This window comes from Coregonus clupeaformis, chromosome 21, assembly GCF_020615455.1.
Source record: "Coregonus clupeaformis isolate EN_2021a chromosome 21, ASM2061545v1, whole genome shotgun sequence".
NCBI lineage: Eukaryota > Metazoa > Chordata > Actinopteri > Salmoniformes > Salmonidae > Coregonus > Coregonus clupeaformis.
The window spans coordinates 45,490,433-45,517,898 of NC_059212.1; the positions used below are offsets into that span (position 1 = coordinate 45,490,433).

At 46.6% G+C, this 27,466-nt stretch overlaps 1 protein-coding gene across 1 annotated transcript; it reads right to left on the bottom strand.

The window, feature by feature from the left end:
• Positions 1–140: 140 nt before the first annotated feature.
• Positions 141–27,208, bottom strand: ndufv2 (NADH:ubiquinone oxidoreductase core subunit V2). The gene is made up of 8 exons (XM_041842972.2): positions 27,055–27,208; positions 26,415–26,477; positions 19,389–19,451; positions 19,070–19,186; positions 18,472–18,640; positions 2,549–2,658; positions 1,775–1,851; positions 141–365 (listed from the first exon to the last, which is right to left on the bottom strand). The coding sequence occupies exons 1-8, from the start codon at positions 27,094–27,096 to the stop codon at positions 272–274; spliced, it is 735 nt and encodes a 244-aa protein (XP_041698906.1). The 5' UTR covers positions 27,097–27,208; the 3' UTR covers positions 141–271.
• Positions 27,209–27,466: the final 258 nt, after the last annotated feature.

Here is a 27,466-nt window from a genome sequence, read left to right on the forward strand (position 1 = left end):
CCTTTCGGTTACTGGCACAACACTCTTAACCACTAACTACCTGCCGCCCCAACCTAGATTTAACTTTAGGCCAAAGAAAATAGCAAGGATGTCTTCTAATGATCTCAAATCCAAATGGACACAGAGTCAGACACCAAAAGCACAATTAAATTGACATTTTATTTACATTATTATTATGTTCATACACTTTGAACATCCTAGTGAAGTTATGCCTGGGCGTCCTGTTGTTCAGGTCTTTATAATGAGCTTATATCGGTTCTTCTAAAGCTCTTTATAAATCAGCTCTGACACCAAAACCAGGTCCTGGAGGAGGCTCAGACAGAGACGTCAGTCCACCTGCCGGTTCACAGGAGAAACGCCCGTTCCTGGAAGATAAATAACAAAGAATTATTACGTTTGAGAAATGTCAAACTATAACTTTATATTCATTTCCAGCACGACCCCAAAAATCAACAAATGTGAAAACGGCAGGTTTCTATGTTTTGTAGTCAAAAAGAGGAAGATGCGTGTAAAATAAAATAAATCATAAACATATATACAGTGCATTCAGAAAGTATTCAGACCCCTTATCCTTTTTCCACTTTGTTACGTTACAGCCTTATTCTAAAATAAGGGATTTTTTCCCCTCAATCTACACACCAGACCCCATAATGACAAAGCAAAAACGTTTTTTTAGAAATGTTCGCAAATTTATAAATAACCCCCCTTGAAATATCACATTTACATAAGTATTCAGACCCTTTACTCAGTACTTTGTTGAAGCACCTTTGGCGGTGATTACAGCCTCGAGTCGTCTTTGGTATGACGCTACAAGCTTGGCACACCTTTATTTGGGGAGTTTCTCCCATTCTTCTCTGCAGATCCTCTCAAGCTCTGTCAGGTTGGATGGGGGCTGCACAGCTATTTTCAGGTCTCTCCAGAGATGTTCGATCGGGTTCAAGTCCGGGCTCTGGCTGCGCCACTCAAGGACATTCAGAGACTTGTCCCGAAGCCACTCCTGTGTTGTCTTGGCTGTGTGCTTAGGGTCATTGTCCTGTTGGAAGGTGAACCTTCACCCCAGTCTGAGGTCCTGAGCGCTCTAGAGCAGGTTTTCATCAAGGAGCTCTCTGTACTTTTCTCCGTTCATCTTTCCCTCGATCCTGACTAGTCTCCCAGTCCCTGCCACTGAAAAACATCACCACAGCATGATGCTGCTACAACCATGCTTCATCGTAGGGATGGGTGCCAGGTTTCCTCCAGACGTGACACTTGGCATTCAGGCCAAAAATAGTTCAATCTTGGTTTCATCAGACCAGAGAATCTTATTTCTCATGGTCTGAGAGTCTTTAGGTGCCTTTTGGCAAACTCCAAGCGGGCTGTCATGGGCTTTTTACTGAGGAGTGCCTTCCGTCTGGTCACTCTACCATAAAGGCCTGATTGGTGGAGTGCTGCAGAGATGGTTGTCCTTCTGGAAGGTTGTCCTTCTCATATGTATATACTGTATTCTATTCTATCTATTGCATCTTAGCCTATGCCGCTCTGATAATGACATTGCTCATCCATATATTTATATATTCTTATTACATTCCTTTACTTAGATTTGTGTGTATTAGGTTTTTGTTGTGTATCTGTTAGATATTACTGGCTAGATATTGCTGCACTGTCGGAACTAGAAGCACAAGCATTTGGCTACACTCGCAATAATATCTGCTAACCATGTGTATGTGACCAATACATTTGATTTGATTATCGCGCAAATACAGGACCCTAAATATGAGATGATAGACGTTCATACCTGGGCCCAGGCGGAGGGACGTTCCCAGCTTTCAGCTCATCAATGATCTGATCAATGTCTTTAGGACTCAGGTCCTCCTGAAAACCAGAGGACAGCAACACATTACAAAATAGATCCAGTTTCAGACAGTAAAACTATCCTAACACGTCATAAAACCAGTCTATTTAGAGAGTAAACCTAACACTTCATAAAACCAGTTCGATATAACAATAACTTCATTCCTAAATTTGAGGGAAATTTGTATTGCTATATTTCTAAAATTACAAAAAAAAAAAAAAAATCAGTTCTGCTTAATTGTTGCAGTACGAGGGTTGTGGTTTGTAGGGAGCCTTAGCGGTTTTGTAACTAACGTAGATGGTAGTATTGGAGAACTAAAGACACCAACTAACTCATAGTTTTGCCGATATCATTTTGAGAATATGGCAGTATTATTTTTGCGCTAGTCTGCTGTACCAAAAACCCCTGTGTTTTTCCCTTCACAGCTTGTTCTCCATCTTTTCAAAAGACAGGGAGCCAGTTTTGTTTTCAGCACTTTTATTTCCATGACCGATCAAAACTTGTTTTCTCATGGCTCTCGTCCCTCTGCAGCAGACATATGGGGAGCAATATTGTATGGAACATCGAATCGCAATAAAATAAAATAAAAATTCACAGTATTGAATCGCAATACATATAGAATCGTGAGAATCGCAATACATATTGTATCGGCACCTAAGTATGGTGTTAATATCGTATCGTGAGGTTCCTGGTCATTCCCAGCCCCAGTATACTCACGTAGTAGTTGTCGTTGATCTGGACCATGGGGGCGTTAACACAGGCACCAAGACATTCCACCTCTATTAGAGAGAACATCTTGTCTGCAGTCATCCCTCCTACCTTGATGCCTGAGGGAGGAAGAGGAGGAGGAGGAGGAGGAAGAGGTTAAGGCTTTATTAGACTGATCTGATGGAAGGATCGGTGAACTGGTCCCAATTCTGTTTGTGCTTTTGCCAACTCCATTGTCAAGCCAAACATGTTCTGCATGACAATTGGCAAGAGAAACAGCATCTTGACACTGCAAAAGCAGAAACCGACTGGACAGTACACAGCAGGACAGTAGGACAGTACACAGCAGGACAGCACACAGCAGGACAGTACACAGCAGGACAGTAGGACAGTACACAGCAGGACAGCACACAGCAGGACAGTACACAGCAGGACAGTACACAGCAGGACAGCACACAGTAGGACAGTACACAGCAGGACAGCACACAGCAGGACAGTAGGACAGCACACAGCAGGACAGCACACAGCAGGACAGCACACAGCAGGACAGCACACAGCAGGACAGTAGGACAGTACACAGTAGGACAGTACACAGCAGGACAGTACACAGCAGGACAGCACACAGTAGGACAGTAGGACAGTACACAGTAGGACAGTACACAGCAGGACAGTACACAGCAGGACAGCACACAGTAGGACAGTACACAGCAGGACAGTAGGACAGTACACAGCAGGACAGAAGGACAGTACACAGCAGGACAGGACAGCACACAGCAGGACAGTACACAGCAGGACAGTAGGACAGTACACAGTAGGACAGCACACAGCAGGACAGGACAAAGCAGGACAGTAGGACAGTACACAGCAGGACAGGACACAGCAGGACAGGACACAGCAGGACAGTAGGACAGTACACAGTAGGACAGGACACAGTAGGACAGGACACAGTAAGACAGGACACAGCAGGACAGGACACAGCAGGACAGGACACAGTAGGACAGTACACAGCAGGACAGTAGGACAGGACAAAGCAGGACAGGACACAGCAGGACAGTACACAGTAGGACAGTACACAGCAGGACAGGACACAGCAGGACACAGCAGGACAGTACACAGCAGGACAGAAGGACAGAACACAGTAGGACGGCAGGACAGTACACAGCAGGACAGGACAGTACACAGTAGGACAGTACACAGTAGGACAGGACACAGCAGGACAGGACACAGCAGGACAGGACACAGCAGGACAGTAGGACAGTACGACAGGACACAGCAGGACAGGACACAGCAGGACAGGACACAGCAGGACAGTAGGACAGTACACAGTAGGACAGTACACAGTAGGACAGGACACAGCAGGACAGGACACAGCAGGACAGTAGGACAGTACACAGTAGGACAGGACACAGTAGGACAGGACACAGCAGGACAGGACACAGCAGGACAGGACACAGTAGGACAGTACACAGCAGGACATTAGGACAGTACACAGCAGGACAGTAGGACAGGACACAGCAGGACAGGACACAGCAGGACAGTACACAGTAGGACAGTACACAGCAGGACAGGACACAGCAGGACACAGCAGGACAGTACACAGCAGGACAGAACACAGTAGGACGGCAGGACAGTACACAGCAGGACAGGACACAGCAGGACAGCACACAGCAGGACCGTACACAGCAGGACAGAAGGACAGAACACAGTAGGACAGTACACAGCAGGACAGGACACAGCAGGACAGGACACGGCAGGACAGTACACAGCAGGACAGCACACAGCAGGACGGCAGGACAGTACACAGTAGGACGGCACACAGCAGGACAGTACACAGCAGGACGGCAGGACAGTACACAGTAGGACGGCACACAGTAGGACAGTACACAGCAGGACAGTACACAGTAGGACAGTACACAGCAGGACAGCACACAGTAGGACAGTACACAGCAGGACAGTACACAGTAGGACAGTACACAGCAGGACAGCACACAGCAGGACAGCACACAGCAGGACAGTACACAGTAGGACAGCACACAGCAGGACAGCACACAGCAGGACAGTACACAGTAGGACAGTACACAGTAGGACAGCACACAGCAGGACAGTACACAGCAGGACGGCAGGACAGTACACAGTAGGACGGCACACAGTAGGACAGTACACAGCAGGACAGTACACAGTAGGACAGTACACAGCAGGACAGCACACAGTAGGACAGTACACAGCAGGACAGTACACAGTAGGACAGTAGGACAGTACACAGCAGGACAGCACACAGCAGGACAGTACACAGTAGGACAGTACACAGCAGGACAGTACACAGCAGGACGGCAGGACAGTACACAGCAGGACAGCACACAGCAGGACAGTACACAGTAGGACAGCACACAGCAGGACGGCAGGACAGTACACGGCAGGACAGTACACAGCAGGACAGCACACAGCAGGACAGTACACAGTAGGACAGCACACAGTAGGACGGCAGGACAGTACACGGCAGGACAGTACACAACAGGACAGTACACAGTAGGACGGCAGGACAGTACACAGTAGGACAGTACACAGTAGGACGGCAGGACAGTACACAGTAGGACAGTACACAACAGGACAGCACACAGCAGGACAGTACACAGCAGGACAGCACACAGCAGGACAGTACACAGTAGGACAGCAGGACAGTACACAGTAGGACAGTACACAACAGGACAGCACACAACAGGACAGTACACAGCAGGACAGCACACAGCAGGACAGCACACAGCAGGACAGTACACAGCAGGACGGCAGGACAGTACACAGCAGGACAGCACACAGTAGGACAGTACACAGCAGGACAGTACACAGTAGGACAGTACACAGCAGGACAGTACACAGCAGGACAGCACACAGTAGGACAGTACACAGCAGGACAGCACACAGCAGGACAGCACACAGCAGGACAGCACACAGCAGGACAGCACACAGCAGGACAGTAGGACAGTACACAGTAGGACAGTACACAGCAGGACAGTACACAGCAGGACAGCACACAGTAGGACAGTAGGACAATACACAGCAGGACAGTAGGACAGTACACAGCAGGACAGTAGGACAGTACACAGCAGGACAGCAGGACAGCACACAGCAGGACAGCACACAGTAGGACAGTACACAGCAGGACAGTAGGACAGTACACAGCAGGACAGAAGGACAGTACACAGCAGGACAGGACAGCACACAGCAGGACAGTACACAGCAGGACAGTAGGACAGTACACAGTAGGACAGCACACAGCAGGACAGTACACAGCAGGACAGCAGGACAGGACACAGCAGGACAGGACACAGCAGGACAGTAGGACAGGACACAGTAGGACAGGACACAGTAAGACAGGACACAGCAGGACAGGACACAGCAGGACAGGACACAGTAGGACAGTACACAGCAGGACAGTAGGACAGGACAAAGCAGGACAGGACACAGCAGGACAGTACACAGTAGGACAGTACACAGCAGGACAGGACACAGCAGGACAGGACACAGCAGGACAGTACACAGCAGGACAGAAGGACAGAACACAGTAGGACGGCAGGACAGTACACAGCAGGACAGGACAGTACACAGTAGGACAGGACACAGTAGGACAGGACACAGCAGGACAGGACACAGCAGGACAGTAGGACAGGACACAGCAGGACAGGACACAGCAGGACAGTACACAGTAGGACAGTACACAGTAGGACAGTACACAGTAGGACAGGACACAGCAGGACAGGACACAGCAGGACAGTAGGACAGGACACAGTAGGACAGGACAAAGTAGGACAGGACACAGCAGGACAGGACACAGCAGGACAGGACACAGTAGGACAGTACACAGCAGGACATTAGGACAGTACACAGCAGGACAGCAGGACAGGACACAGCAGGACAGTACACAGCAGGACAGTACACAGTAGGACAGTACACAGCAGGACAGGACACAGCAGGACACAGCAGGACAGTACACAGCAGGACAGAACACAGTAGGACGGCAGGACAGTACACAGCAGGACAGGACACAGCAGGACAGCACACAGCAGGACAGTACACAGCAGGACAGAAGGACAGAACACAGTAGGACGGCAGGACAGTACACAGCAGGACAGGACACAGCAGGACAGGACACGGCAGGACAGTACACAGCAGGACAGCACACAGCAGGACAGTACACAGTAGGACGGCACACAGCAGGACAGTACACAGCAGGACGGCAGGACAGTACACAGTAGGACGGCACACAGTAGGACAGTACACAGCAGGACAGTACACAGTAGGACAGTACACAGCAGGACAGTACACAGTAGGACAGGACACAGCAAGACAGCACACAGCAGGACAGTACACAGTAGGACAGTAGGACAGCAGGACAGTACACGGCAGGACAGTACACGGTAGGACAGTACACAGTAGGACAGCACACAGCAGGACAGTACACAGTAGGACAGCACGACAGGACACAGTAGGACAGGACACAGTAGGACAGGACACAGCAGGACAGGACACAGCAGGACAGTACACAGTAGGACAGCACACAGCAGGACAGCACACAGCAGGACAGTACACAGCAGGACAGTACACAGCAGGACAGCACACAGCAGAACAGTACACAGTAGGACAGTACACAGTAGGACAGCACACAGCAGGACGGCAGGACAGTACACGGCAGGACAGTACACAACAGGACAGTACACAGTAGGACGGCAGGACAGTACACAGTAGGACAGTACACAGTAGGACGGCAGGACAGTACACAGTAGGACAGTACACAACAGGACAGCACACAACAGGACAGTACACAGTAGGACAGCACACAGCAGGACAGTACACAGTAGGACAGTACACAACAGGACAGCACACAACAGGACAGTACACAGCAGGACAGCACACAGCAGGACAGCACACAGCAGGACAGTACACAGCAGGACAGTACACAGCAGGACCGGCAGGACAGTACACAGCAGGACAGCACACAGTAGGACAGTACACAGCAGGACAGTACACAGTAGGACAGTACACAGCAGGACAGCACACAGCAGGACAGCACACAGTAGGACAGTACACAGCAGGACAGGACAGCACACAGCAGGACAGTACACAGCAGGACAGTAGGACAGTACACAGTAGGACAGCAGGACAGGACAAAGCAGGACAGTAGGACAGTACACAGCAGGACAGGACACAGCAGGACAGTAGGACAGTACACAGTAGGACAGTACACAGTAGGACAGGACACAGCAGGACAGTACACAGTAGGACAGGACACAGTAGGACAGGACACAGCAGGACAGGACACAGCAGGACAGGACACAGCAGGACAGTAGGACAGGACAAAGCAGGACAGGACACAGCAGGACAGTACAGAGTAGGACAGTACACAGCAGGACAGGACACAGCAGGACAGTACACAGCAGGACAGAAGGACAGAACACAGTAGGACGGCAGGACAGTACACAGCAGGATAGGACAGGACACAGCAGGACAGGACACAGCAGGACAGGACACAGCAGGACAGTAGGACAGTACACAGTAGGACAGGACACAGCAGGACAGTAGGACAGTACACAGTAGGACAGTACACAGTAGGACAGGACACAGCAGGACAGGACACAGCAGGACAGTAGGACAGTACACAGTAGGACAGGACACAGTAGGACAGGACACAGCAGGACAGGACACAGCAGGACAGGACACAGCAGGACAGGACACAGTAGGACAGTACACAGCAGGACATTAGGACAGTACACAGCAGGACAGTAGGACAGGACACAGCAGGACAGGACACAGCAGGACAGTACACAGCAGGACACAGCAGGACAGTACACAGCAGGACAGAACACAGTAGGACGGCAGGACAGTACACAGCAGGACAGGACACAGCAGGACAGCACACAGCAGGACAGTACACAGCAGGACAGAAGGACAGAACACAGTAGGACGGCAGGACAGTACACAGCAGCACAGGACACAGCAGGACAGGACACGGCAGGACAGTACACAGCAGGACAGCACACAGCAGGACAGTACACAGTAGGACGGCACACAGCAGGACAGTACACAGCAGGACGGCAGGACAGTACACAGTAGGACGGCACACAGTAGGACAGTACACAGCAGGACAGTACACAGTAGGACAGTACACAGCAGGACAGCACACAGTAGGACAGTACACAGTAGGACAGTACACAGCAGGACAGCACACAGCAGGACAGCACACAGCAGGACAGTACACAGTAGGACAGTACACAGTAGGACAGCAGGACAGTACACGGCAGGACAGTACACAGTAGGACAGTACACAGTAGGACAGCACACAGCAGGACAGCACACAGCAGGACAGTACACAGTAGGACAGCACACAGCAGGACAGCACACAGCAGGACAGTACACAGCAGGACGGCAGGACAGTACACAGTAGGACGGCACACAGTAGGACAGTACACAGCAGGACAGGACACAGCAGGACAGTACGACAGGACACAGCAGGACAGGACACAGCAGGACAGTACACAGTAGGACAGTACACAGTAGGACAGGACACAGCAGGACAGGACACAGCAGGACAGTAGGACAGGACACAGTAGGACAGGACAAAGTAGGACAGGACACAGCAGGACAGGACACAGCAGGACAGGACACAGTAGGACAGTACACAGCAGGACATTAGGACAGTACACAGCAGGACAGCAGGACAGGACACAGCAGGACAGTACACAGCAGGACAGTACACAGTAGGACAGTACACAGCAGGACAGGACACAGCAGGACACAGCAGGACAGTACACAGCAGGACAGAACACAGTAGGACGGCAGGACAGTACACAGCAGGACAGGACACAGCAGGACAGCACACAGCAGGACAGTACACAGCAGGACAGAAGGACAGAACACAGTAGGACGGCAGGACAGTACACAGCAGGACAGGACACAGCAGGACAGGACACGGCAGGACAGTACACAGCAGGACAGCACACAGCAGGACAGTACACAGTAGGACGGCACACAGCAGGACAGTACACAGCAGGACGGCAGGACAGTACACAGTAGGACGGCACACAGTAGGACAGTACACAGCAGGACAGTACACAGTAGGACAGTACACAGCAGGACAGTACACAGTAGGACAGGACACAGCAAGACAGCACACAGCAGGACAGTACACAGTAGGACAGTAGGACAGCAGGACAGTACACGGCAGGACAGTACACGGTAGGACAGTACACAGTAGGACAGCACACAGCAGGACAGTACACAGTAGGACAGCACGACAGGACACAGTAGGACAGGACACAGTAGGACAGGACACAGCAGGACAGGACACAGCAGGACAGTACACAGCAGGACAGCACACAGCAGGACAGCACACAGCAGGACAGTACACAGCAGGACAGCACACAGCAGGACAGTACACAGTAGGACAGTACACAGTAGGACAGCACACAGCAGGACGGCAGGACAGTACACGGCAGGACAGCACACAGCAGGACAGCACACAGCAGGACAGTACACAGTAGGACAGTACACAGTAGGACAGCACACAGCAGGACGGCAGGACAGTACACGGCAGGACAGTACACAACAGGACAGTACACAGTAGGACGGCAGGACAGTACACAGTAGGACAGTACACAGTAGGACGGCAGGACAGTACACAGTAGGACAGTACACAACAGGACAGCACACAACAGGACAGTACACAGTAGGACAGCACACAGCAGGACAGTACACAGTAGGACAGTACACAACAGGACAGCACACAACAGGACAGTACACAGCAGGACAGCACACAGCAGGACAGCACACAGCAGGACAGTACACAGCAGGACAGTACACAGCAGGACGGCAGGACAGTACACAGCAGGACAGCACACAGTAGGACAGTACACAGCAGGACAGTACACAGTAGGACAGTACACAGCAGGACAGCACACAGCAGGACAGCACACAGTAGGACAGTACACAGCAGGACAGTAGGACAGTACACAGCAGGACAGGACAGCACACAGCAGGACAGTACACAGCAGGACAGTAGGACAGTACACAGTAGGACAGCAGGACAGGACAAAGCAGGACAGTAGGACAGTACACAGCAGGACAGCAGGACAGGACACAGCAGGACAGTAGGACAGTACACAGTAGGACAGTACACAGTAGGACAGGACACAGCAGGACAGTACACAGTAGGACAGGACACAGTAGGACAGGACACAGCAGGACAGGACACAGCAGGACAGGACACAGCAGGACAGTAGGACAGGACAAAGCAGGACAGGACACAGCAGGACAGTACAGAGTAGGACAGTACACAGCAGGACAGGACACAGCAGGACAGTACACAGCAGGACAGAAGGACAGAACACAGTAGGACGGCAGGACAGTACACAGCAGGATAGGACAGGACACAGCAGGACAGGACACAGCAGGACAGGACACAGCAGGACAGTAGGACAGTACACAGTAGGACAGGACACAGCAGGACAGTAGGACAGTACACAGTAGGACAGTACACAGTAGGACAGGACACAGCAGGACAGGACACAGCAGGACAGTAGGACAGTACACAGTAGGACAGGACACAGTAGGACAGGACACAGCAGGACAGGACACAGCAGGACAGGACACAGCAGGACAGGACACAGTAGGACAGTACACAGCAGGACATTAGGACAGTACACAGCAGGACAGTAGGACAGGACACAGCAGGACAGGACACAGCAGGACAGTACACAGCAGGACAGAACACAGTAGGACGGCAGGACAGTACACAGCAGGACAGGACACAGCAGGACAGCACACAGCAGGACAGTACACAGCAGGACAGAAGGACAGAACACAGTAGGACGGCAGGACAGTACACAGCAGCACAGGACACAGCAGGACAGGACACGGCAGGACAGTACACAGCAGGACAGCACACAGCAGGACAGTACACAGTAGGACGGCACACAGCAGGACAGTACACAGCAGGACGGCAGGACAGTACACAGTAGGACGGCACACAGTAGGACAGTACACAGCAGGACAGTACACAGTAGGACAGTACACAGCAGGACAGCACACAGTAGGACAGTACACAGTAGGACAGTACACAGCAGGACAGCACACAGCAGGACAGCACACAGCAGGACAGTACACAGTAGGACAGTACACAGTAGGACAGCAGGACAGTACACGGCAGGACAGTACACAGTAGGACAGTACACAGTAGGACAGCACACAGCAGGACAGCACACAGCAGGACAGTACACAGTAGGACAGCACACAGCAGGACAGCACACAGCAGGACAGTACACAGCAGGACGGCAGGACAGTACACAGTAGGACGGCACACAGTAGGACAGTACACAGCAGGACAGTACACAGTAGGACAGTACACAGCAGGACAGCACACAGTAGGACAGTACACAGCAGGACAGTACACAGTAGGACAGTAGGACAGTACACAGCAGGACAGTACACAGTAGGACAGTACACAGCAGGACAGCACACAGCAGGACAGCACACAGCAGGACAGCACACAGCAGGACAGTACACAGTAGGACAGTACACAGTAGGACAGCACACAGCAGGACAGTACACAGCAGGACGGCAGGACAGTACACAGCAGGACAGCAGGACGGCAGGACAGTACACAGTAGGACAGTACACAGTAGGACAGCACACAGCAGGACAGTACACAGCAGGACAGCACACAGCAGGACAGTACACAGTAGGACAGCACACAGTAGGACGGCAGGACAGTACACGGCAGGACAGTACACAACAGGACAGTACACAGTAGGACGGCAGGACAGTACACAGTAGGACAGTACACAGTAGGACGGCAGGACAGTACACAGTAGGACAGTACACAACAGGACAGCACACAACAGGACAGTACACAGCAGGACAGCACACAGTAGGACGGCAGGACAGTACACAGTAGGACAGTACACAACAGGACAGCACACAACAGGACAGTACACAGCAGGACAGTACACAGCAGGACAGTACACAGCAGGACAGTACACAGGACAGTACACAGTAGGACAGTACACAGCAGGAAAGTACACAGTAGGACAGTACACAGCAGGACAGCACACAGCAGGACAGCACACAGCAGGACAGCACACAGCAGGACAGTACACAATAGGACAGTACACAGTAGGACAGCACACAGCAGGACAGTACACAGCAGGACGGCAGGACAGTACACAGCAGGACAGCACACAGCAGGACAGTACACAGTAGGACAGTACACAGTAGGACAGCACACAGCAGGACAGTACACAGCAGGACGGCAGGACAGTACACAGTAGGACAGTACACGGCAGGACAGTACACGGCAGGACAGTACACAGCAGGACGGCAGGACAGTACACAGCAGGACAGCACACAGCAGGACAGTACACAGTAGGACAGTACACAGTAGGACAGCACACAGCAGGACAGTACACAGCAGGACGGCAGGACAGTACACAGTAGGACAGTACACAGTAGGACGGCAGGACAGTACACAGAAGAACAGTACACAACAGGACAGTACACAGTAGGACAGCACACAGCAGGACAGTACACAGTAGGACGGCAGGACAGCACACAGCAGGACAGCACACAGCAGGACAGCACACAACAGGACAGTACACAGCAGGACAGCACACAGCAGGACAGTACACAGCAGGACAGCACACAAGTGACATTTTAGTAATTAGCCTATTCCTACATGCTATAGCCTATTTTCAATACATATGTTATATAGCCTACAGAACACAAGAGGGGCATGGAGTGGAGACCGAGTGGAGAATTCCACCACAGCGGAATGTCCAGTCAGAAAATATAGTTTCTCTCTGTCGGATGCATGGTCCTTAGACTATAGCCTAAACCTATTCATTTAGACTATAGCCTAAACCTATTCATTTAGACCATAGCCTAAACCTATTCATTTAGACTATAGCCTAAACCTATTCTTTAGAACTGAGAACACCTTTTTTTATCCCTTCTAATCAGGGGCTAATTCAGACCTGGGAAAACCAGGTGAAATTAACTACCAGGTAGAAAACAAAGTTTTGCCCTCCAGGACCAGGATGAAGAACCCTGATTTAGACTATAGCCTAAACCTATTCATTTAGACCATAGCCTAAACCTATTCATTTAGACCATAGCCTAAACCTATTCATTTAGACTATAGCCTAAACCTATTCATTTAGACTATAGCCTAAACCTATTCATTTAGACTATAGCCTAAACCTATTCATTTAGACTATAGCCTAAACCTATTCATTTAGACCAGAGCCTAAACCTATTCATTTAGACCAGAGCCTAAACCTATTCATTTAGACTATAGCCTAAACCTATTCATTTAGACTATAGCTTAAACCTATTCATTTAGACTATAGCCTAAACCTATTCATTTAGACTATAGCCTAAACCTATTCATTTAGACCATAGCCTAAACCTATTCATTTAGACCATAGCCTAAACCTATTCATTTAGACTATAGCCTAAACCTATTCATTTAGACCATAGCCTAAACCTATTCATTTAGACCATAGCCTAAACCTATTCATTTAGACCATAGCCTAAACCTATTCATTTAGACTATAGCCTAAACCTATTCATTTAGACTATAGCCTAAACCTATTCATTTAGACCAGGGTTCTTCAATTCCGGTCCTGGAGGGCCAAAACACTTCTGTTTTTTATTTCTACCTGGTAGTTAATTGCACTCACCTGGTGTCCCAGGTCTGAATTAGCCCCTGATTAGAAGGAGAGGATGAGGACCGGAATTGAAGAACCCTGATTTAGACCATAGCCTAAACCTATTCATTTAGACCAGGACTGCCCAACCCTGTTCCTGGAGAGCTACCATCCTGTAGGTTTTTGCTCCATCCCTAATCTAGCACAACTGATTCTAATAATTAGCAGGTTGATAAGATGAAATCAGGTTAGTAACACCTGGGGTTGGAGCGAAAACCTACAGGAGGGTAGCTCTCCAGGAACAGGGTTGGGCAACCCTGATTTAGACTATAGCCTAAACCTTTTCCTTATGAAAAAAATTTCGGACACTATTTAACTACACTATATATGAAAAGTATGTGGACACTCCTTCAAATTAGTGGATTCGGCTATTTCAGCCACACCCGTTGCTGACAGGTGTATAAATTGAGCACACAGCCACGCAATCTCCATAGACAAACATTGGCAGTAGAATAGCCTTACTGAAGAGCTCAGTAACTTTCAACGTGGCACCGTCATAGGATGCCACCTTTCCAACAAGTCAGTTCGTCACATTTCTGCCCTGGTCAACTGTAAGTGCTGTTATTGTGAAGTGGAAACGTCTAGGAGCAACAACGGCTCAGCCACGATATGGTAGGCCACACAAGCTCACAGAACGGGACCGCTGAGTGTTGAAGCGCGTAAAAATCGTCTGTCCCCGGTTGCAACACTCACTACAGAGTTCCAAACTGCCTCCGGAAGCAACGTCAGCACCATAACTGTTCGTTATGGTGGAGGAGGAATAATGGTCTGGGGCTGTTTTTCATGGTTTGGGCTAGGCCTCTTAGTTCCAGTGAAGGGAAATCTTAACGCTACAGCATACAATGACATTCTAGACGATTCTGTGATTCCAACTTTGTGGCAACAGTTTGGGGAAGGCCCTTTCCTGTTTCAGCATGACAATGCCCACGTGCACAAAGCGAGGTCCATACAGAAATGGTTTGTCGAGATCGGTGTGGAAGAACTTGACTGTCCTGCACAGAGCCCTGACCTCAACCCCATCAAACACCTTTGGGATTAATTGGAACGCCGACAGCGAGCCAGGCCTAATCGCCCAACATCAGTGCCCGACCTCACTAATGCTCTTGTGGCTGAATGGAAGCAAGTCCCTGCAGCAATCTTCCAACATCTAGTGGAAAGCCTTCCCAGAAGAGTGGAGGCTGTTATAAGGGGGAACCAACTCCATATTAATGCCCACGATTTTTGGAATTAGATGTTCGACGAGCAGGTGTCCACATACACTACATGACGAAAAGTATCTTGTGTCTACTAGCAGTTAAAACAAAATAAAAAATCCTATATTCCCTTCTCTCTCTCCATTCTATAGGCTATGAATATGACTTTGGTCTATAGGCTACACTTTCATAGTTTTATGCATGGCTTTATCCCGATCAAACAATGAATGTAACGGAGTTCCATCTCAAAAAGATGTTTGGATAGCTTAAAAACGTAAGCTAGCGAGGTGACCAGCCATATCAATAGCCTGTAGGACCAACCATATCAATAGCCTGTAGGACAAACCATGTCAATAGCCTGTAGGACAAACCATGTCAATAGCCTGTAGGACAAACCATGTCAATAGCCTGTAGGACAAACCATGTCAATAGCCTGTAGGACAAACCATGTCAATAGCCTGTAGGACAAACCATGTCAATAGCCTGTAGGACAAACCATGTCAATAGCCTGTAGGACAAACCATATCAATAGCCTGTAGGACAAACCATGTCAATAGCCCTGTAGGACAAACCATGTCAATAGCCTGTAGGACAAACCATGTCAATAGCCTGTAGGACAAACCATGTCAATAGCCTGTAGGACAAACCATGTCAATAGCCTGTAGGACAAACCATGTCAATAGCCTGTAGGACAAACCATGTCAATAGCCTGTAGAAAAATCAAATGACAAGTTTAATTAAGCTTAAGCTTATTAAGAAATAAATGATCCATGCGGGCCGGGAACACCCCTCCATGTGAGGTCGAAAACCAATTGGCCAATAACCTATCCTCCTACTGGCCTATCATATAACCCCTCCATGTGAGGTCGAAAACCAAAATGGCCAATAACCTATCCTCCTACTGGCCTATCATATAACAAAATGGCCACACAGACCTGCTCTGCTTCTCCACCAGAAAGGAATATTAGAGAAGATGTGCCTGCACTCTGTCTCTGCCCAGGCTTTCAACAACATTATCTTTCCTCATTATTCATTCATTTGTAGGATTCGATTTCGCACAGTCGATTTAGCGGAGTTCCCGCTGAGTTTGTTGTTGGCCAATAGGGAGCGATACCATCGTACATCACAATGTTTTATGCGTACATAAGCACGATAGGACAATGGTTGACATCAACCAACCCTAGTGTACACAACTATATTCATTTTTGGATAAACTGCTATTCCCTGATGTTTGTATTGCAGGACATATTGTATACAGTGGGGGAAATAAGTATTCAGTCAGCCACCAATTGTGCAAGTTCTCCCACTTAAAAAGATGAGAGAGGCCTGTAATTTTCATCATAGGTACACGTCAACTATGACAGACAAAATGAGAAGAAAAAAAATCCAGAAAATCACATTGTAGGATTTTTAATGAATTTATTTGCAAATTATGGTGGAAAATAAGTATTTGGTCAATAACAAAAGTTTCTCAATACTTTGTTATATACCCTTTGTTGGCAATGACACAGGTCAAACGCTTTTTGTAAGTCTTCACAAGGTTTTCACACACTGTTGCTGGTATTTTGGCCCATTCCTCCATGCAGATCTCCTCTAGAGCAGTGATGTTTTGGGGCTGTCGCTGGGCAACACGGACTTTCAACTCCCTCCAAATATTTTCTATGGGGTTGAGATCTGGAGACTGGCTAGGCCACTCCAGGACCTTGAAATGCTTCTTACGAAGCCACTCCTTCGTTGCCCGGGCGGTGTGTTTGGGATCATTGTCATGCTGAAAGACCCAGCCACGTTTCATCTTCAATGCCCTTGCTGATGGAAGGAGGTTTTCACTCAAAATCTCACGATACATGGCCCCATTCATTCTTTCCTTTACACGGATCAGTCGTCCTGGTCCCGTTGCAGAAAAACAGCCCCAAAGCATGATGTTTCCACCCCCATGCTTCACAGTAGGTATGGTGTTCTTTGGATGCAACTCAGCATTCTTTGTCCTCCAAACACGACGAGTTGAGTTTTTACCAAAAAGTTATATTTTGGTTTCATCTGACCATATGACATTCTCCCAATCCTCTTCTGGATCATCCAAATGCACTCTAGCAAACTTCAGACGGGCCTGGACATGTACTGGCTTAAGCAGGGGGACACGTCTGACACTGCAGGATTTGAGTCCCTGGCGGCGTAGTGTGTTACTGATGGTAGGCTTTGTTACTTTGGTCCCAGCTCTCTGCAGGTCATTCACTAGGTCTCCCCGTGTGGTTCTGGGATTTTGCTCACCGTTCTTGTGATCATTTTGACCCCACGGGGTGAGATCTTGCGTGGAGCCCCAGATCGAGGGAGATTATCAGTGGTCTTGTATGTCTTCCATTTCCTAATAATTGCTCCCACAGTTGATTTCTTCAAACCAAGCTGCTTACCTATTGCAGATTCAGTCTTCCCAGCCTGGTGCAGGTCTAAAATTTTGTTTCTGGTGTCCTTTGACAGCTCTTTGGTCTTGGCCATAGTGGAGTTTGGAGTGTGACTGTTTGAGGTTGTGGACAGGTGTCTTTTATACTGTTAACAAGTTCAAACAGGTGCCATTAATACAGGTAGCGAGTGGAGGACAGAGGAGCCTCTTAAAGAAGAAGTTACAGGTCTGTGAGAGCCAGAAATCTTGCTTATTTGTAGGTGACCAAATACTTATTTTCCACCATAATTTGCAAATAAATTCATTAAAAATCCTACAATGTGATTTTCAGGGAAAAAAAATCTCAATTTGTCTGTCATAGTTGACGTGTACCTATGATGAAAATTACAGGCCTCTCATCTTTTTAAGTGGGAGAACTTGCACGATTGGTGGCTGACTAAATACTTTTCCCCCCACTGTACATCCACGTTTATCCTCCAGTTCATCTGTCACATACACAATAAAACAAAAAACTAAATCCAGATCTGCTTTCATCTCCACTTTAATCCCCTTCACTCTGTGAACCAAACGGGACAGTTGCTCTCTTACCCAGTTTGCTCTGGATGGCCTCCAGGATGCTGTCGGAGTCGCAAAGCATACAGGGAGTTGTAGTGCAGATCTGGATGTGGTACTTCCCCACCGGCTGCCTCAGGAACATGGTGTAGAACGTTGCTACCTCATAGATTCTCATCGGAGGGACCTCAAGCACCTCGGCCACCTGGGAGATGAGGAAAATGAATGGGGTTTTTTTTTCTCGGAAAAAACAGAGGCTAATTAACAAATAAAAAGGTCGAGCATTGAGTAAGTATGGTCAGTCCAATAACGGATGACTCAGTTTCTAAAAAATGTTTCATCCCTACTGATCACGCCCCAGGTCTGCAAGTAGAGATTCTGTGTAAATCTACGTCATTCATTCTGATTATGCCCATTTAAAGTAATGTGTTACTACATAAGCCAACAGATGAACATACTCTATTCTGAAGCAAACAGATGCCTCAGTCAGGATATTGGTAGATGGATAGACCTTGTTCATGGCTGAGACGGGGATATCGATAGATTGATTACCTTGTTCATGGCTGAGATGGGGATATCGATAGATTGATTACCTTGTTCATAGCTGAGATGGGGATATCGATAGATTGATTACCTTGTTCATAGCTGAGATGGGGAGCCATCCATGCTGTCTCTGAGCCAGGTCCAACACAGGGATGGTGGCGGCCTGCTTGTGACCCTCGGGGTACATACTAATGATGGCATCAATCCTCTAAACAACAACAAACAGTGAGGGGATGTGATGTGGTTGTTGATAAGAACAGAGAATGTGACGTTATAACGCTTCCTTTTAAAAAAATGAGTTAAAGTTGATGTGATTTACATTGTAATAAACTGTTCTAATAGTTTTGTTGTTGGTCTTGATGTGCAGGCATTTCTTTAAAAACGATCATCCTCTGGCATCATCCACTCACCTTCAGGTTGTCCACAGTGAACTCAAAAGGAGTGTCTGGGTTGTTGTCAGGTGTGTCTCGGTGCTACAGCAGGAAGAAGAACAGCAGATCAAATCATTACACGGAAGTCAGTTCTATAGGAATCCTACCAGGACCCGTCAAGCAAAAACTAAAACATATTGGATTAGTTCAAAATGTTCAATTAGTAAACCAACCAACTGATCAGGAAAATGACAATCTCCCCATAGATGACAGGAAGTGGTAAAGAATGGGAGAGGAAACCCCTAGGTGATTGAGATGTATCCTTTATCTACACCAGTGGGAGTGCTGTATCCAACAACATATAACTCCCGAGTGGAGCAGTGGTCTAAGGCACTGCATTGCAGTGCTAGCTGTGCCACTAGAGATCCTGGTTCGAATCCAGGCTCTGTCGCAGCCGGCCGCGACCGGGAGACTCATGGGGCGGCGCACAATTGGCCCAGCGTCGTCCAGGGTAGGGGAGGGAATGGCCGGCAGGGTTGTAGCTCAGTTGGTAGAGCATGGCGTTTGCAACACCAGGGTTGTGGGTTCGATTCCCACGGGGGGCCAGTATAAAAAAATATGTATTCACTAACTGTAAGTCGCTCTGGATAAGAGCGTCTGCTAAATGACTAAAATGTGAAAAAAATGTAAATATAAGCTGCGTTCACAGGCAGACCAATTCTGAGATTTTGTTTCACTAAATTGATATTTTAACCAATCTTTTGACCAATTTGATCAGCTCTGAAAACTATATTTAGTGAAAAGATCTGATGTGATTGGTCAAAACACCAATTAGTGAAAAAATATATATATATAATCAGAATTGGGCTGCCATATTGGCACTACAGGAAATGTGCACTGCCCCCTTGTGGACAGTAAATATTCCTATCGTGTTCATTATTATATATATTTTTTATTCTGGCTAAAATGGTAATCATAAAAATGCATAAGCCATGATTGTAGCTTATTGTAATAATAATAATAATAATAATAATATGCCATTTAGCAGACGCTTTTATCCAAAGCGACTTACAGTCATGCGTGCATACATTTTTGTGTATTGGTGGTCCCGGGGATCGAACCCACTACCTTGGCGTTACAAGCGCCGTGCTCTACCAGCTGAGCTACAGAGGACCACATTGTAGGTAGGGCTTTGTTTAATCTGTTCTCTAAAAGATAATATTTCCATCGCCTGAGTAAAAGATAAATAACATCTAGTGATGGGTTGAATATTATTTTATACAGTAGAGTATCGCACATTTTTTTTTTTTTTACGATTTATTGATTGTGTTCTTTTTTCTTCTTCTTCTAATAACATCCTACAGTAGTTGCATGATGCAATGGTCATGAAAGGCTGGTTCATATAGTTGAGTAGGCCAGACCTTGACAACAAGCCATTATCTTGTTGGGAGATATGGTCATATTGACTTAAGGTTCTTAGTGTTAGTCACATCATAGTCTTGTGTTAGACTGGTTGCCGTCTCTGTTCAGCCATTACATTTCATGCCTTGCCAGTCCTGGCATTTGCCAAAAGAGACTAGCCTTTCGGGAAATCTTCAAATATGAACATCATTTCTTAGTGGTTAAGAGCATTGTGCCAGTAACCGAAAGGTCGCTGGTTCTAATCCCTGAGCAGACTAGGTGGAAAAATCTGTCGATGTGCCCTTGAGCAAGGCACTTAACCCTAATTTCTCCTGTATGTCGCTCTGAATAAGAGTGTCTGCTAAATGACTAAAATGTAAATGTAAAAAATGTAATTAATGAGCGAGGAGGAGATCAGAGGATTTTATCCTGATTTTATAACCCTAACAGGCAGCTATCATCCAATCACAATGTTTATGCAAATTAAACTGATAGGAAAACATAGCTTAATTTATCAATTTGATGGTAAACATTAACATTGGACAGAGGATTCCTGTTTATTGCATTTTTACCACCAGCCAATGTGATCACATCACACCAGAGAGGTTCTCGCCATTAAAAGTTCCCCGCCAGTTAATTGTGAATGTGGAGCCTATTTTATATCCAGCAAGCAAAAGCAAGGTGCTTCTTTCCGCAAATATATATTTGTATTGCTCAAAATAAGTAACCAAACTACACTGAGTATACAAAACATGACACCTGCTCTTTCCATGACATAGACTGACCAGGTGAATCCAGGTGAAAGCTATGATCCCGTATTGATGTCACTTGTTTAATCCACTTAAAATCATTGTATATCAAGGGTAGGAGACAGGTTAAAGAAGGATTTAAGCCTTGAGACAATTGAGACATGGATTGTGGATGTGTGCCATTCAGGGGGCGAATGGGCAAGACAAAAGATTTAAGTGCCTTTGAACGGGGTATGGTAGTAGGTGCCAGGCGCACCGGTTTGTGTCAAGAAATGCAACGCTACTGGGTTTTTCACGCTCAACAGTTTCCCGTGTGTATCAAGAATGGTCCACCACCCAAAGGACATCCAGCCAACTTGACACAACTGTGGGAAGCATTGGAGTCAACATGGAGCCAGCATCCCTGTGGAACGCTTTCGACACCTTGTAGAGTCCATGCCCCGACGAATTGAGGCTGTTCTAAGGGGGGAGGGGTCCAACTTAATATTAGGAAGGTGTTCTTAATGTTTTGTACGCTCAGTGTATATTGCTACTTCTGGGACACACATTGGGCTAGGCTACTGGTACAGAGAGGATGAGAGAGAGGCCAGTGGAGATGCCAGTGGAGATGCATGAAATGCGCAAGAAGGGAACCGTGAAGCCAGATATATAAATTAGAAGTGAATTCATAGGCTGGGCTATTAATCCACCACTCGTATGCTAGCCTATATATTAGGCCAATTTTTTAGTAATACTATACCTGTCCCTCTTCACCCTTCAAACTTTCCTTGTCAATTCATTTGATAGGCTACATTATTTTAGCATTATGCTACGATGTAGCATAGGCCTACTTTCTGAAGGACTACAGCCAAGATTTGAAGGTGAGCCTGTGTTCTGAATAAGTTTTTAGGAAAGGAGAAATGTGATGTGTGTGGCTTTGATGGTTGGGTCCTTTTAGGGAGTTTTTTTGTGTGTGTGAGTTCGCTAATCCATTCAGAAAGATTCCTAAAGTATCCTGTCTGGACCTCATCTGTTAATAAAAGAGGAGGGAGAAATAATATAACTGAACTTAGAATAACACTTTTATTTTAAACTAAAAAGGAAGTCATGATCAGCATACTTCAGAAAGTATTCAGACCCCTTGACTTATTCCACCCCAAAATGGTGTTACAGCCTGAATTCAAAATGGATTAAATTGATTTCTCTCACCCATCTACACACAATATCCCATAATGACCAAGTGTAAACATGTTTGTAGAAATATACTGAAAATAAAATACAGAAATACAGTGCATTCGGAAAGTATTCAGATCCCTTGAATTTTTCCACATTTTGTTACGTTACAGCCTTATTAAAAATGTTATTATTGTTCCCCCCCCTCAATCTACACACCATACCCCATAATGACAAATCAAAAAACAGGTTTAGACATTTTTGCAAACGTATTACAAATAAACTGAAATTTCAACATTTACATAAGTATTCAGACCCTTTACTCAGTACTTTGTTGAAGCACCTTTGGCAGCGATTACAGCCTCAAGTCTTCTTGGGTATGACGCTACAAGCTTGGCACACCTGTATTTGAGGAGTTTCTCCCATTCTTCTCTGCAGATCCTCTCAAGGCCTGTCAGGTTGGATGGGGAGCGTCGCTGCACAGCTATTTTCAGGTCTCTCCAGAGATGTTAGATCGGGTTCAAGTCCGGGCTCTGGCTGGGCCACTCAAGGACATTCAGAGACTTGTTCCGAAGCCACTCCTGGGTTGTCTTGGCTGTGTGCTTAGGGTCGTTGTTCTGTTGGAAGGTGAACCTTCGCCCCAGTCTGAGGTCCTGAGCGCTCTGGAGCAGATTTTCATCAAGGATCTTGCTCCGTTCATCTTTACCTCGATCCCGACTAGTCTCCCAGTCCCGGCCACTGAAAAACATCCCCAAAGCATGATGCCGCCACCACCATGCTTCACTTTAGGGATGGTGTAAGGTTTTCTCCAGACGTGACGCTTGGCATTCAGGCCAAAGAGTTCAATCTTGGTTTCATCAGACCAGAGAATCTTGTTTCTCATGGTCTGAGAGTCCTTTAGGTGCCTTTTGGCTAACTCCAAGCGGGCTGTCATGTGCCTTTTACTGAGGAGTGGCTTCCGTCTGGCCACTCTACCATAAAGGCCTGATTGGTGGAGTGCTGCAGAGATGGTTGTTCTTCTGGAAGGTTCTCCCATCTCCACAGAGGAACTCTGGAGCTCTGTCAGAGTGACCATCGGGTTCTTGGTCACCTCCCTGACCAAGGCCCTTCTCCCCCGATTGCTCAGTTTGGCCGGGCGGACAGGTCTTGGAAGAGTCTTGGTGGTTCCAAACTTCTTCCATTTAAGAATGATGAAGCCCACTGTGATCTTGGGGACCTTCAACGCTGCAGACATTTTTTGGTACCCTTCCCCAGATCTGTGCCTCGACACAATCCTGTCTCAGAGCTCTACGGACAATTCCTTCGACCACAGGCTTGTTTTTTGCTCTGACATGCACTGTCAACTGTGGGACCTTATATAGACAGGTGTGTACCTTTCCAAATCATGTGCAATCAATTGAATTTATCACAGGTGGACTCCAATCAAGTTGTAGAAATATCTCAAGGATGATCAATGGAAACAGGATGCACCGGAACAGAATTTCGAGTCTCATAGCAAAGGGTCTGAATACTTATGTAAATAAGGTATCTTTTTTATTTGTAATACATTTCTAAAAATGTCTAAAAACCTGTTTGTGCTTTGTCATCATGGGGTATTGTGTGTAGATTGATGAGGGGGAAAAAAGTATTTAATCCATTTTATAATAAGGCTGTAACGTAACAAAATGTGGAAAGAGTGAAGGGGTCTGAAATACTTTCCAAATGCACTGCATCTCATTTACACAAGTATTCACACCCGAGTCAACTTTATACCACCTTTGGCAGCGATCTTTCTGGGTAAGTCTCTAAGAGCTTTCCACAACCTTTGCCCATTATTCTTTGCAAAATTTTCAAGCTCTGTCATATTGACTGTTGATCTTGATTGGTTAGACGACCATTTTCAGATCTTGCTATACATTTTAATGTATATTTAAGTCAAAACTAACTCGACACTCAGGAATATTCACTGTCTTGGTAAGCAACTCCAGTGTAGATTTGGCCTTGTGTTTTCAGTTATTTTCCTACTGAAAGGTGAATTCCTCTCCCAGTGTCTGGTGGAAAGCAGACAACCAGGTTTTCCTCTAGGATTTTGCCTGTGCTGAGCTCCATTCCGTTTATTTTTCATCCTGAAAAACATCCCAGTCCTTAACGATTACAAGCATACCCATAACATGATGCAGCCACCACTATGCTTGAAAATATGGAGAGTGGTACTCAGTAATGTGTTCTATTGGATTTGCCCCAAAACATAACATGTATTCAGGACAAAAAGGTAATTGCTTTGCCACATTATTTGCAGTATTACTTTAGTGCCTTGTTGCAAAGAGGAAGCATGTTTTGGAATATTTTTGTTCTGTAAAGGCTTACTTTTCACTTTGTCAATTAGGTTAGTATTGTGGAGTAACTACAATTTTGTTGATCCATCCTCAGTTTTCTCCTGTCACAGGGTGAAATTGTGAAATTCCTGAGCGGTTTCCTTCCTCTCCGGCAACTGAGTTAGGAAGGACGCCTGTATCTTTGTAGTGACTGGGTGTATTTATACACCATCCAAAGTGTAATTAATAACTTCACCATGCTCAAAGGGATATTCAATGTCTGCTTTTTATTTTAACCCATCTACCAATAGATGCCCTTCTTTGTGAGGCATTGGAAAACCTCCCTGGTCTTTGTGGTTGAATCTGTGTTTGAAATTCACTGCTCGACTGAGGGACCTTACAGATAATTGTATATGTGGGGTACAGAGATGAGGTAGTCATTCAAAAATCATGTTAAACACCATTATTGCACACAGAGTGAGTCCATGCAAGTTATTATGTGACTTGTTGCCATAACAAAGGGGTTGAATACTTGACTCAAGACATTTAATCTGTTCATTTTTAATTAATTGTTTTTTTTTTTAAACAGAATTCCACTTTGACATGATGGGATATTGTGTGTAGGCCAGTGACAAAAAAATCTCAATTTAATCTGTTTAAATTCAGGCTGTAATTTAACAAAATGTGGAAAAAGTAAATGGCACTGTATGTGCGAGGAATGACGACAGGTGCCACTTTCCGTTTCTTTTCTTTCATTTATGGGATGCAACTGAAGCAACCGTAGCTAGATTTAATCTTGTAGGCTAATATTTTCCGTATCATGATTTCTCCCTCTCTAGCCACATTGAACAACATGATCTTGCATTGACACTGCCTTCTCACAAGGGAATTACCGCAGCAGGTCAGAGCGATATTGTTTGTTGTTGTTCTTAAAATTCTAATTCTATATTGCGCCAAATTTGCACACACCCCATATTCCATAATGTTGTCATGGAAAATATGAATGTTGTTTCCAACTAGCAATCAACAACTGTGCGGTAAATACGTCTGCATATTGAACGTTAAGATTGCCGAAAGGCCAGTCTCTTTGGCAAATGACAGGAGTAGCAAGGAGTGGAATGTTAGCTAAAAAGACAGGTACCCAGACTAGTCTTGTGTGGCCATACTTCCAAATCTCGTCTCGGTAGGTACGTAAGAAGCCTGGGCTTCTGAGGCTAGTCACATCAAGGATATAGTACAGTAAGGCTTTCTGACTAAGCTCAGTTGGTAGAGCATGACGCTTGCAACGCCAGGGTTGTGGGTTCGATTCCCACGGGGGGACCAGTATGAAGAAAAAAAAAAATGTATGCACTCAATAACTGTAAGTCGCTCTGGATAAGAGCGTCTGCTAAATGACTCAAATGTAAACTTTCTGGTTAAATGTCTTGTTGAAATCAGCGAGGTTACAGATCTTACACAGCAGCACTCACCACAAAGATGCCGCCAGCTCCAGCTCTGGCAGCAGACTGGTGCAGACTCCTGACCTGCCTGGCCTGAGAACATGGAACATTGACAGAAAATAAGAAAAAAGGATGTTAATGTGTGCACAAGGTTTGATTCTATGGAATACCAACCAAAACGAATTTATTAAAGACCTCAATACCAACAGGACAATTTTGCAGTATGAGGGATGCAGCACCAATGACAATTCTGACCAGATGAACGATTAGGAAGTTGCAAGGTAGCCATGAAGCTAACTAGCCAAGGAACAGTGCATGTTTGTGAACTAGCCAGCCAGCAAACTATGCATGGCTCTTTACGCTAGCTAACTTAGTTAGCCAGTCAGGAAGCTTTAGCTAGCTAACTGACAAGGACAAGAGATATTTTCACAATCGTTCAATCAACATTATTGTTCATATTAATATTTTACTAAATCATTACTCTAATGAAAGTGTAACATTGGCTGGTGTTACTAGCTAGCTAACGTACAATGTAACTAGCTAACGTTAGCTAGCTAGGCCGCTTGCCCTTGTCAAGTGTCATGCAACCTATTTCATTAAATTCTCATAAAACGTAATGATTCATAACTGATCATGTTATCTTAACATTAGTACATTCTTATAACCATACCGTTTGCGATACAACAGATCGAATTGCAGAATTTAAAAACATCTTCACAGCGTAGTTTCGTCCCGTTGATACAACACTTATTGGACGACAGCAATGGCTGACATCAACACATCGATTTACGGTGCGCTCGATTGAGAGAGTCTGGTTTACGTAACGTGTTGACTTCTGAAGTAGAACTAATCTACCACAGATCAAAATGATCAGAAATGTGACGCTTATTACAATTTATTTCTGTACAAATATATCTCCACAATGTGAATAATCCCAGAAGATTATTATTAGGTTGATTTAACCTTCAGAATTTGCATGTACATCTGTATTTTTCGGTATACTCCCTTGTTCAGCAATATGAGCGTCGTAAAAGCTGGTGACATAAGGCAGTGGTTGGTCATGGCAAACAGTTAAAACAAGA

Bases quoted from the DNA above. Each gene is read 5' to 3' on its own strand.
- ndufv2 (XM_041842972.2), bottom strand. From the start codon at position 27,096: ATGTTTTTAAATTCTGCAATTCGATCTGTTGTATCGCAAACG. The intron at 19,187-19,388 runs GTGAGTGGATGA...GTTGTTGTTTAG, and splicing joins TCACTGTGGACAACCTGAAG to AGGATTGATGCCATCATTAG. The intron at 1,852-2,548 runs GTGAGTATACTG...TCTGGTTTTCAG, and splicing joins AGATCAACGACAACTACTAC to GAGGACCTGAGTCCTAAAGA.